The sequence below is a fragment of the Scomber scombrus genome, chromosome 11 (assembly GCF_963691925.1).
Source record: "Scomber scombrus chromosome 11, fScoSco1.1, whole genome shotgun sequence".
NCBI classification, from domain to species: Eukaryota; Metazoa; Chordata; class Actinopteri; order Scombriformes; family Scombridae; genus Scomber; species Scomber scombrus.
Window position 1 is genome coordinate 24400603 of NC_084980.1, and position 13575 is coordinate 24414177.

The window sequence follows — 13575 nt, forward strand, 5'->3', positions numbered from 1 at the left end:
GAGAGAGGATGTGGGGGAGGAGTGGCGGTGAGTGAGGGTACGGGAGCGGATGGGCGGAGGGGGGGAGCTCATTCCCAGTCACATGGGACCAAGTAATACATTAACTTAGATAAGATGGTGAAAGCTGTTTCTCCTCAAATTAAAATCAGTGGGTGGATGATGACATGGAATTTGTGCAGGTTTACGAGAGGCAATTAAGTTTTTGGGGAGGTGGGAGGGTTGTTTTGTTGGAGGGGTGGGAGGGGGGGTGGAGAATAACGTGCTAGCTCAACAGCTAACACATTATTCCTTTCTTTGACGCCTGTGATTTTTATTAATCACTCAACAGTTGCCTCACTCCAGCGCGTTGCAGGGCATTAGATGAAATATTTGTTTTTCCACAGCTGTGGCGCACTCGTCTTGCTTTGTGATGGATTCGGTCTCTCGCTGTCACGCGACTCTGAGAATAATAAAAGAAAAAAGAAATCCCTCGGCTCTGAGTTTCCCCTCCTCTCCACCCCAAATGTGTTGACTGGCTCCCAGTTTTGTTGCCATGAAACTCTCTGTTCTGTCTCTAGTTGACATCACGATGTGAATCTGAAGCTCTCTTGTAAGTTTGAATATTTTTTGTAAAACTGACAGCTCTGACTGCAAAAGAAAAAGTGAGAGCAGTAAAAGAAAAAAAAAAGGTATTGTTCTAAATCATGGGAAGAGAGGTGAAGGTAGAGAGGGAAGGCAAGGTAATAGAAAAGAAGTCAAGAGAAACAGAGAAATAGAAAAAAAATAGGATGATGAAACAGAAACGTAGAAGAAAATCACAGAGAAGGAAAAATATGGATAGAAAACAGCAGAAATGATGCCAAAAAGTTAGAAAAATGCAAGAAAACTAATCAATAAAAAAGAAAATGCATGTAGAGAGAATAGAGGCATCAAATCCATAAAACCACGATGCGTGGTGGGTGGAAAAGACATTAAACATTAGACTTCCTATTTCCCAGCTTGTTACTAATGTGTGAAAAACTCTAAAACTCTAAATATAGTTACATTTTTTAATCTTTTTAACTTCAGCAGAAGGTCACATGCTCTTTTCCTTGGGCCGAGAAAACAGTCTGACCTTTTGGGGGATTTTTAAAAAGTTACAAAAGCAAGTTGTTTTTTGTGACTTTTTATTTATTCTTTTTTTTTTTTTAGAGATACATAGTTAACATCTGACTGTGGCATTATATAACTTCCTCTCTGCTGTCTAATGTTTCTGGAGTAGGAGGATTGAGACAGTCTGAACCAATCGGAGCCGTAGTCTGCCTCACTGTATGTGTGCGGAGCTGTCCAAGGTGCTGAAACCCACTTACAGCTCAGTGTATGCATTACTACACTGCTGTTCACTGCATCCATCTCTCTCTCTCTCTCTCTCTCTTTCTCTCTCTCTCTGCCTTCTCTTTCACAGCTAAATTGCAGTAATTGGCAAAAAATTAGGAGGAGGGGGGGGTCCAATCATTGGCAGCCAAAAAGCTCACAGCACACCCCCATTAACAATGAATCACACATTATCACTTCCTGTGATGATGAGCATCCTGTGACTGACAAACTGCTCAACATTTCTGTTTTATCGTCTTTTATTTCGTCAGTGGAGTTAAAAAAAAACGTGAGCTCAAAATTAAATAAGCTCCTCATCAGCAGCACTCTATAAAAGCAGTCCATTTAGACAGGTTTTGTGAGTATTAAACAGTGCAAGCTGCAATTAAAAAGAGGAGCATATGTATGGTGTTAAGAGGGACTTTGTGTCTACAACCCAAACACTAAATGGAAACTATGATAATTTAAGTGAAATTAAAAAACATTTGACTTTTAGCATCTGTAAACTCAATAAAACAGATTTCTCTCACTTGATTCACTGCAGAGTCACCGGATGTAGCAAAAAGACCACAGCAGACATTTTGTTCCTATACAATTGGATTAATAACCTATGATGACCATTTAAAGCGGTAAAATTAAGATAATTCAACTAGAGTGCTGGTTCAGAATTGTTAGATGCCAATTTGTAAGCTAAGCCAACAGGCTGCCACCTAAATGGCAAACTATTGATTTAAGGGTTTGGTCATGTTAATGCAACTGAATCTTATGGTTATGGTTAGGCAGATGGTTTGAGAAGAAACAAATATTGGCTGTGGGTGAGACATGAGATCATGTGGTGCCAAAGTCACAATGTACAACCAACTGCAGAGGTTTTATGGCGCTCTGATAAAATCTCACTACTAACGAGGACGGTCATTATTTGCAATATTTTTCATGAATATAATACCAGCAGACTGTATGAGTGACATTGTTTTACAGAGTGGGAAGTATCTATTAAAACTTTACAGTTACTTTTGAAGAGGATTTAAGTGGAATATCAGCATTCAAGAGGACATTTATTTCCATCACCTACACAAAATGTATTAATCATCACAGCCACGTCCAATCAGATTCCCCTCTTTGTGTGAACAGTCTCTCTCTCCTTTGTTCCCTTGCACACCATTTGCATATTAGTGTCTATTATTATAACAAATGCAGTAATCACCCTGACCAGACTGTGGCCCACATACCAACTGAATACTTGACAGAACACGAGGCACACTTAATTTCATTCCTGTTATCTCTAATGTGATGCCACCTCTGCTGAGAAGGTTTTCGTCTAGTGGAGACAAAAAGCGAAGAAGTTCAGTCCTCGCTGTCTCAAAACTCAAATCTATTTTTCTCCACGTGTGACCTTGGCGCATCAAACAAGCGCATTATAAGGTGTTGTGGGTGCACTTGCCAAAGAAACACTTTAGCGGGGATAGAGCGTTCCTGTAAAACAACAGAGTCGCTCTCTCTCTCTCGACGGCAGCACAGGGATGCAAAAGAGAGTCATTCCTCCTGAACACAACTGTGGTGCAAATCTCAGGGGTAATTAGTATCTTTGTGCCTATTGAACACATCAAAAAGCTCACTCTGTCACATCTCGCCGGCAGCTTCATAATGCATGAGAGAGAGAGAGAGAGAGAGAGAGAGAGAGAGAGAGAGAGAGAGAGAGAGAGAGAGAGAGAGAGAGAGAGAGAGAGAGAGAGAGAGAGAGAGAGAGAGAGAGAGAGAGAGAGAGAGAGAGAGAGAGAGAGGAGGCAGGAGTGGGGAGGAGGGATGAGGAGGTGGTGCTGATACTGAGGGTGGTGGGTGGTTGAAGTGAATAGCTATATATTGCAATTACGACGGCGCTCGACAGAATGCGACCGAGGTTCAATAGCGATTTTCATCTGCAGGATAGAAGAGGGTAAGAAGCCTGCTTATAGAAACTGTGGGTGTAATGAGATGTACAGAAACACACACAAAAAAGACACAGTGAAGAGAGAAAGATGAGAGAGAGTGAGATGAGAGGAAAAAGAAAGAAGTGTGCGTGTATGCATGTGTATGAGCGGGGAGGGGGGAGTGCTATATGCAGAAATGCAGAGAACAGACAGACAGAGAGAGCGAGATGAAGAAATGGAAAATTGAAAATAGAATAAATGCTTTAAGGGAGTACGGGAAGCAGGTGGTCGGATGTTTGGGATAAAAGGAAGTGTGGAAAATCTCTGGTAGGAATGGAAATCCAGTTTTAATGTAAGGGCACGAATAATACATGCAGTGCTTGTGTGATTTTTCTTGTCAAAGGAATCAACTGTTTAAAAAACAGATTATCACTACATAGAACAAAAATACTATTTAAGCCACTATTTATTATGTATGTTGCCATTCTTTTGCAACTGGCTTAAAATGATTATGACCCATTCTTCATTTTGCATATAAAAGCTCTGATTGGTTGGATTCGTTCTCCAAATGGGGGCAATCACCACATATGAGCACAACACTAGACGTATTTGAGATACTGTAAAAAAGCAATATGAAAAAGTTCACCAATCAAACCCTTCCTTCTACATTTAATTTGCTTATTTCACCCAATAAAGTCATGGTCAAGATTTTAATGAAAACCTTTAAACAACTCTGAATATTTTAACATGACTTTCATTGATTTACTCGTGGCAAGGAAAGGACTCAAAGTCATTTGAAACTTTTTCATCTCGGGATGAAAGACTGAACGATCCTCAATCCTCCTTAAAGTTTTTAGATATATCCTTCAAATCCATCAGTTACAACTTTCCCAATGTCACACCCACAATTCGTGCACATTTTATGTCCTTGGTGATTTAGAAAGGTTGTGTCTTTAGTATTAAGTAGTATCACCAACTGTGTGACGTTGTAAGATCCTTCGCAGCCCCAGCTGGGAAACAAACCTCCTTCTGTCCTATTTGATAGTTTCTGTTTCTACTTTTATCCTCAGAGTTCTTAAATATTCCCCTTAGTTTATGCACCTAAACAGATATTTAGTGAGAACTGGGCTTCTTGCCTCCACAAATACATTTAGAAATGCACTTTATTCACTCTGATGTTCCTTAATCCTAAATTTTAAGGGATGGAAAATAGTAAAAATGTCTGTTCTACATCTAAACATGATTGTGATATCAAGTTGGATATATTTAAAACATGTTTGGGCTCCAATATCAAGTGAAATATGCTTTGTAAGAGAGGTTTATGGTGAAAAATGGATCCCTAGTGACCATTTCATCATGCATGGTTTTCTCCAATGTGAGTCCACCTGACAAATCTTCCCATCTGATGATGAACTTTATTCTCTTATGGTTTGGGAATGGGAGAGAAATGGGAGCCTAATTGGTGTCATTTGGCATTCTGATTACAACAAATATCTCACTCAGACACTTACCAGTATCATGTGACCAGTGGAGATGTCCATGTTGGAGTGAGCAGGCTCTTCACTCCAGGAGGAGATGCTGCTCCGTGCTGAGGGGCTGACAGCCGGACCGCCGTCGCTGAACTGCGACGACACACTGTTGATCCTGGAGGAAATGGGCTCCGGACGCTCAGCTGGAGGTTTGACCGCCATCCGCTGCCGACAGAGCTCCTACAAGAGGGAAGACGGGGACGGGTTATAGTCATTTGTTGGACTATTTCATTCGAAGCACTTTAAACCTTTTATAGTAGACAAAGATACACACACGGCCAATGAAACCCTTCAAACTGGGAGTGTTAGTGACTTGTTGTACCACAAAAGAAAATTAATGCAATCTGCTCAAATGTGTGAAGAGTTGATGTTATTATTCATTATTTGGCTGCAATTACAAAGAATAAGAGTTGTAACTTTGGTGGTTATTACAAGACTTGACATCACAAGTCTAAACCCTTGAAAAATGATAAGGTAGACAATTTTAGTCAATTAAATATCTGTAGAAACATTTTCAGCCGTATTGGAAGAGCTGATGACATTTCCCCCTTTTATCCAAAAGGGCTTCATCATTTTTGATGACTGGGAAGTCGAAGGTTTTCAATCCGCTGTAGGGTTTCACACATTGATGTCAAATGTGAGAAGTTATGCTTGGGTTATGGCAGAGTGACATAATGTAAGGTGTGAATCGATGTTAAGCCACCTGTGAAGGGTCGTTAGGAAGAATTGTCCTGAGCTTTGTGAATCAAACTGGTGAAGCTTCTTTTCCAGTGCAGAAACATCTGCACCTGAGACTACTGTATTGTTTTTGAGTACAGCAGGACCTAAATAATCATGTCAGTTATCATCATAGGCCGGAGGATTGTGTCTTGCTCATTGCTTATTCATTAGAATCATTACTAGTTTGGCCCTTTCCTCTGTACTTTAAAGTTGAAAAGGTGAAAATGATGCCAGCAGCTTAATGAGTGACTATGAGTTTGAGGGGAAGATCCAGGCAACGGAAAAAATGGGATCTGTTATCCAAATTGGCCTCATTAATGTGTTCTGACCTTCACGCAACAAACTTTCGGAAGTTACAAGCCTTTTCTATTCTCTTGCGTGCGAATAATCAAAATTAATGGGAGAAAAAAACCCACGAGCAGCTCGAGGGTGAAGGTAGGAGAAGATGGCTCGTGAGAAAGAAAGGTGAGAGTGTTGAAAGACTGGGCAGCACAAAACGAGTAAAAAGAGTAAAACTTCTCCACCACTGAGGCACTTAATCTCTTGCTGCTCTAACTGGGCAGCTACCAGTATGTTAGTGGAAAACAGCATGCATGCTCAGCAAGCCTTTCCCCTGGATACATAAAAAACTTCAGAATATGTTTTTTGGCAAAGTGTGGCAGCAGTCTCTCAGCGGCTAATACAATGTCTTCATTCATGCGCCGAGGCAAACTGTCATTTTCTGTCTGCTGGATACATGATTACAATGAAACGCTGACATCACGTTGAAGTTTTACTCTACGCCTTCTCTACACGACGCCCAGCAGGGAGCTTCAATGAGCCACAATGAATGACTCTACCACGTCATACAGGAGACAATGAAAAGGACAGTCTTGCTCATGATGTAGGACTATAATATTATGAATTAAACATGTTAGAAGTAAAAGACCAACAAAAGGGGTACACCATGATCCTGCAATGATATCTGTAGTATCTGGAACAATCTTGAAACTTCCTCCTTTGGAAGTTCACATTTTGAAGGCACACTTCAAGACGTCAAAACCTCAAACATCTGAACAAACTGACCTAACAAAGTCTAATTATCAAAAAATCTGTGGTGCTTCAGCCTCAATATAATTATACAACATATCTTCTACTTGTCTGCTTCCATCTCCAGTTTTAGAAGCACATTCTGAAGTAAAGATGCCCCTCCTTGCTTTTACAAAGATAAGATGTTAGAAAAAAAAATCATTGCAACCATTTCATTTTTTCTCACTGATTTAGGTCACCAAATGTAGTAATTTGCATTAATGCTGCAGTAATATGACCAAAAAACCGTTGACACAGTCATATATCTCTCTAAAAATCAAAGCATGACCCAAATGCACAAATCACTCAGGAGAACGGGCCTCTTAAAGAACAAACAAAATAATACAAAAATGGGCTTCAAATCTACTTACTAAAAGCCTGAAGGGACATTTTTTAAAGTTTATGCTCGAAATAAATTAAAGTTTTTGAAGCTAGGTTTAAACACAGGCAACAGAAGCAGGAAGTCCTAGTCCAGGATTTCATTGAGCATTATTTATGACATCTAGGGGCGGCTGTGGCTCCATCGGAATATCAGCACTTATAACCCAGCTCCTCCAATTTGCATGTCGATGTGTCTTTAGGCAAGATACTTAAACCCAAACTGCGCCAACAGTATATGAATGTATGTGTGAATAGGTGAATGGCTGAATGTGACTTGTAGTATAAAAGCACTTTGAGTGGTCAAAAAGACTAGAAAAGCACTATAAGTACAGTGGATTAACCATTTAACTTGCTCAGAAGTCAATTATCTTCCAATATGCCACTTCCATGAGTGAGATATTAAATCTTAAAGCCTCCAATGTGCACACACTGATACGGATCGACTTGTGTCCACCAGAATATCTAAAAATTTACAAATGTCCTTCCCTTTGTGAACTGATATTAGTCACAGTAAAAAAAAGTGATTGCCAAGGTTGAACGTGTCCACCTGCTGCATATTGATGCCCATCACTAAATAAAAGAGTCTGTCTAGAAAGTGGATTACGTGCTCAATCCTAACGACAATTAATACATCAGTAATCAATGTGTCCTTGCCAGAAATAATAAACTTCTACCACCCCAATTCACTGTTCAGTATGTAATCCTTTATAAGCACATCGTATTATCGCCGGCAAGCTAACGGCGAAGTTAAAAGAACATAATAAATGTCACTTGGCACATCCTTTATATCTGAAACCATACATCACATACGTCAGCCTACAAGGACACTGGGTGTAACAGGAGACCTGGGCCGAATCTCAGCGGGAATCTGTGTTTCTTAATGAGAGAGATGCCGATGATTAACCGACGGCGGGTTTTGATTGACGGTGGAGGTAATGTGAGCAGGCCTTCATTAGTCCGTATCTGATCTGACTGATGTTCTCGTAGGTCGGCGCGCTGACACTGATCTATGAGCTCGGACACAGACTCATAAATGTGTGCAGATTATTAAAGTGCTCCAGGACCTGGACCTGGGGGATACTGACAGCACTGCTGCTGCTGGTGGGAGGCGAACGCAAACATGAATGCAATGTGAAGGATAAGAGAGAGAGAGCAGACAGAAACTATAGGAAGCACCGAAACGGAGCTAAATATACTCTGAATTGCTGTGTTTATAGATGTTGTCATCCTTGTTTTAAAAAAATGTCAGTTTTTCTGAAAGCTTATAAAAGAAGCTTTGTTTCTATCCTCATACATTATGTTTTTGTGTTATATTGTGTTATTCTATATTATGTTTTAAGTGGTAGAATTATAATTAATAGTTTGATCGATAGCAAATAATGAACAATTAGTCCATTAGTAAGGAATAAAACCAAATATTCACAGACTTTAATGTCAACTTTTGGGTTTTGGACTGCTAATTGGATCAAATAAATTTGAAGATGTCCTTTCAGTGGATGTAAAATTTGGTCTGAAACAAACCCTAACCCAATATTTCAACAACCATTGGATGGACTGCCTTGAAATTTGGAGCAGACATTCGCAGCTCCAGACAATGACACCTACTGACTTTGCCGTACTAAAAAGTTTAATCAATATTCTGCTTCAAATGATTAATGTCTTTAATAGTTAGCAGAATGATGAGTGAATTAATGTTCGGGTGAGGCTTCCTGTTAGCGTCTTCATTCACCCTGTCAGGTTTTATTTTTGGTCTAATGACCAATTCAATGTATGTTATACAGTATTCATATTAAGCATATAGCGCTTGATCTTCAGTACTAATGAGCTACAATATGTCACATTTGTCAACAGATAACTAACGAGAACCCTGAAATGGAACTTATCGTGTTAAAGCTGCCAGTATCTGACTTTCTATTCTATAATTGTCTTCAGTCTGTGTAGTAAAAAAATAAGATTAAATGTTACTGTAGTAAACAGCAGTTATTAACCCTTACATACTGTTCATATTTGGACTCATAATAAGTCTCTCATACCTATTCATATTCACTATTTTATGATCCAGGAGGACATTTTATAGAATATTATGAACACAACAAAAATGTTTTAATGCAGATTTTTGAATTTTTTAAATAAACACAGGTCAAATTTGTACTTTTACATTCATAAAAATGTGAAACAACTGCACAAAAATTTAAAAATGGTGCACTATATTTCCATCTTAGTATACACTTGGTTACATTGGGAAAAGCCCGGCTAAAATAATTTTTTTAGGTGTTTTTACAGCTCTCAAATGTAAAAAATAGGTCAAATTTGACGCTGAACAGTATATAAGGTTTAAGAGTGAAATCCCCATGATATCAGAGGTGGATCACACCAAGTGGCTGATTTCAGATATTTAACAAAAAGCAAATATTTGCCCCATAAATTGGTAACACCCAAACCCTCCTGGTGGATAAATACTCCCTTTTTATATCTGGTTTCCTGTCTGCAGGATTGCTAGCAGCAGCAGTGATAGCACAATAAGCATCGGCACAACACACATGCATTGTGGGTGTTTTGCCAGGGAGGGAAACACATGATCAACAACATTCATATTTCAACAAGCCCACGTGGTGAACTCTGCCGCCGCAGCAAATTATTTTATGATGTAATTAAAACTACTCCTTTCAAAGCACCCCCCTCCTCCTCTGAGAGCCAATTAGAGGACAAAAAGGCAAAAATTTGACAGAACAATATAACCCAGGACAGGTTTAGAGTCTAAACTGCTTTAAAATGTACAGCACCTCTGAAGTCCCAACACCCCCCCCCCCTCCCCCAAGCTGCATCCATATACACAGCAAGTATCTTAATTTCCAGTGTATTGATTTTCAGCGACACACTCTTCATCAGGTGGCGAGACGCGTCAAATGTATCACGGTAGTTTACTGTAGTCTGGTTAAAATTTTCCAGCTTTGTCTCAATGTTTCTTTCTAATTATGTCTTTGTGCTGTAAATTATAAGAAGATGTGAAACTAACGTTAACAACTCGACGCTCAAAGAAACCCTACAGTAAACATTCAGTCCTGTTTATACTTAATGTGGTGGTAGTTAAAAACAGACCTATACATGAAACATTACTTTTTCACGACCACTAATTGTATTGTTTCCTTCGTTACATTAAACAAAAGTTTTCTTTTTATTTGAAAATCTTAAAACTTGCTTCACATGGGACCTTTAATGCGTAATAACATTAATATATCACACTGAACATTTGGTTATCTTTTATTTTTGGTTATATGTGATCGCAAGAACAGACTGCTTTTAAGAATATCCATTATTTCTGAGTCTTTTGACAAAAAACAGACATCCAAATGGTACAAACAAGCAAATTGTCTTTCTCAGGACGCTAAATAGAGGTGAACGAATGTTCAACGTGATGGATCACCGATCCCAAGAAAGCTATATAAGTCTTTGTAAACTGATTTTCAAAATGAATGCAATTACATTGGAAACGAATGTCTGTCTGGAAGGTTGGAAAAACAAACCGGGAGAGATTTGAAGTAAGCGAGCTACTCTCATCATCCTTTAAGCTGCTATAAGATAAGCCTCTCCTCTCAATAACTGAATTGTACAAGTATAATTAAGCTCCTGTATAAAACAGACTACATCATTGCACTCTACAGGATCATTGATCCACAGAATGTCACAAATGCACTTTTATAATATATGTATTCACTCGAAGGGTTTTTCTTATTAACTTAGAAGCATATTTCTATTGCACGTGGGGGGAAAAAAACCCAAAACATGCAAGTTTTTTGTCCTGGAGATAATTTAATTTAGTGGCCTTGCACAAAGTAGAAGTCCTGACACAAAGACTTATTCAATTAAATCAATGAACATCTCTAAAATGTACAAGAAAGGAGGGGTGCTCACCTTGAATACAATGAAAAGAACATCAAAATATGCTGTTGTGTAGTTGGAGACGTGTTTGCATGATCATTGTCAGTGTTTTAAACAGAGCATGTGTGTCTCGTCAACTCTCCCCGCATGAATAAAGGTTAAAAGAAAAAAATCCCAGCAACCCCCTCTCATGGGCGTCATGCCAGGGAATCCAATCCGCTTGGCGCCACGTGACCGTCTCGAATCATGCATCACCCCGGGGCGACAGCGGGCGTGTCAGTGTCAGGAGGCGTGTGCCACCCAAAGCACCGCGTCTATATATAAAGCTTGTTAATGAGGAGGTGCGCTGGGTTTGGGGGTCGGGGTGTGCCAGCAGGGCCCACAGAGGCGCCTCTGTTTACATGCCCTTCTGACCAAAACCAATGCAGGGGCCTTCACCCAAGCGCTTTGTGTCTGTTCTCAAACAAACAAACAAATACAAAGGGGAACATGATACAATATGGTGCAACGGGAGGGGAATATGGAGTGAAGGAATGAATAGAAGCAAGAAGAGGAGAAAGGACACAGAATAGCATTTGATGGATACCAAAAAATGAGACTAATATAACTGGTGTGGAGCTGCCATATGCTTGATATTTCACACTATTAATAAACATATTTACATGTGACCATTTTCATGCCAAAAATAAATCTCTTTTAAAGTCACACGTGCTCAGAATTTCTATTAAGTCAAGTAGGAAAAGCTTCTGACATTCAAATACGGGATTAAAGTGGATGCAACTGAACTACTTGCATTGAATATTTTTACATTTATTGCCACCAATAAACAGTAAATGTCATTTTAGTCACTGCTGTATTTATCTTAGCATTTCAATAATGTTTATTCTTACGTTAGAAACTACAGCAGCCACCATGTTAGCTGCATTACTAACCGCAACGGCTGTAAACACTTTGAACTGGGATTAGCATTAGACTCACATTTTCAGATTTATGGCTAACATTAGCATAGGAGTAAGGTGTTGCATTACATTTTCTGTCATATCTAGCGACAAAAAAACATGAGTTTGTTTGATTTATGTCAGAATTACGAAGGATAGACCAGAACTGCAGACCACTTACATTGCACTTGCTGAATAGTTTATATTATTAAAACTACAGTCTAAACATGACTAACCACCTGAATGTGCTACTAGCTAAACAGAACAATGCTGTTGGACAAAAAAACTCTATTACATATAGTGACAATGTGGTTTTTTAAAAAGTATTTTATGCCAATGTGTCTTAAGTTACATAACCATACAATATATAAACAATTTCAGTGCTTTCAAGTTTTAATAAGAGTCTAAAACTACCTGGTTAGGGAGAAGGAAAGATAGCTGTGATTGCTATAAAGAGCTAAAGCTAATTATTGGTTGGAGACACGACGCAAACCCTGATCTCCACTGTTAAAAGGTGCTACTTACACTAGCATTGGATCTAATTCTCTCCTGCAGGATCATCCAATGTGTAGATAAATCATAGAGAAGTTTTTATATGTCGTCCAATGATTGTGGATTACTTGCTGTTACATCATATAGTTTGTACTTTGGAAACAGTTTGTGCAAAATTGAGCATAATATTTCCAAAATGAGTCATCATCTATGAATTTAATACGTTTAAACTCCTTTACCTTTGTGTCTTTGTTACATTGAAGCCTCTTTGAGGAATTACTGGCTGCACAGAACCTCAAGTCTACACTGAAATCCAGGATAACAGTACAAATCCGACTTTTCTTCCCGCTAATCCCGGCACTAATAGAAAATGACATTCTTCACTGTTTGGCTTTCTGAAGATAACGTAGCAGCGTAATATTGATCAAATCTATTAGACGTTATCAATGAAAATATATTCTATCCATCACAAAAGAGGTAGATGATCCTGATTGGACAAGAGCTGATTTTTAATGAAAGGTTGTTATCAGCAAACTGATGTATTTACCCAAGAGTGAGAGAGAGAGAGAGAGAGAGAGAGAGAGAGAGAAAGAGAGAGAGGAAAAGCTGAAAGGAAATAAAACAGAAAAACAGAAGAGACACAGAGAGAAAAGAGCTGCAGGACAGTCGGGGAACAAGAGTTATTGTTTGCTTGTTTTAATCTAAATTGAAATGTACTGGAAATGTGTTTTGGGCTTATTCTTTGGCAGTGTAAAGCTGATGCTATCGTGTCAGAGAAGGTCCTTGAAAATTAAATTGAGACAGAGAGAGCAAACAGACACAGTGTGAAGCATGCTGACTGACTGAGACCATCTCGACAAAAATGACACTAAAAAATATAACTTCAGTCATTTAATCTTGTCTAGGGGCTTAAAAGCTTGGCAAAGTATGGGAATGTGTTAATATAACCTTTCTAGTTCCTGAAAACCCTTGTCATGTTTCGAGAAATTTCACGGCGCGGCTGAGAACATCTTTAAATAAGATAATAATGCTTAAAGATTATATCGCTTGATTTGAGGAATACCCGTGCAAAAAAGTTGCTCTGCAATCAGGGTTAGTGCACTGATCTGAATCTGCCAGCGGATAGTTTCTCCTACTTCAAGACAAAAAAAAAAGAAAAAAAAAAAGCCGACTTTTGGGAGCTGATGAAACTTTGGATCAGATGTACCGATAAACTGAAAGCGACATTGACTCCCATGTCGACTGCAGAGTAATCCAGGGATTCACTGACTGACTGACTGACGAGCATCATCCGCAGCCTGCCCGCCCAGTGCTGAGACACGCTGCGCA

At 39.1% G+C, this 13575-nt stretch overlaps 1 protein-coding gene across 1 annotated transcript in view; it reads right to left on the reverse strand.

Moving 5' to 3' along the window:
* The window catches only part of LOC133991020 (receptor-type tyrosine-protein phosphatase N2-like), a gene marked incomplete at its 5' end in the record, with an annotated part of 213070 nt that overhangs the window by 44281 nt on the left and 155214 nt on the right, over nucleotides 1-13575 (reverse strand). The window contains one exon of the mRNA XM_062429469.1: nucleotides 4751-4948. Within this exon, the coding sequence (XP_062285453.1) occupies nucleotides 4751-4948 (198 nt within the window). The remainder of the gene's footprint in view (nucleotides 1-4750; nucleotides 4949-13575) is intronic.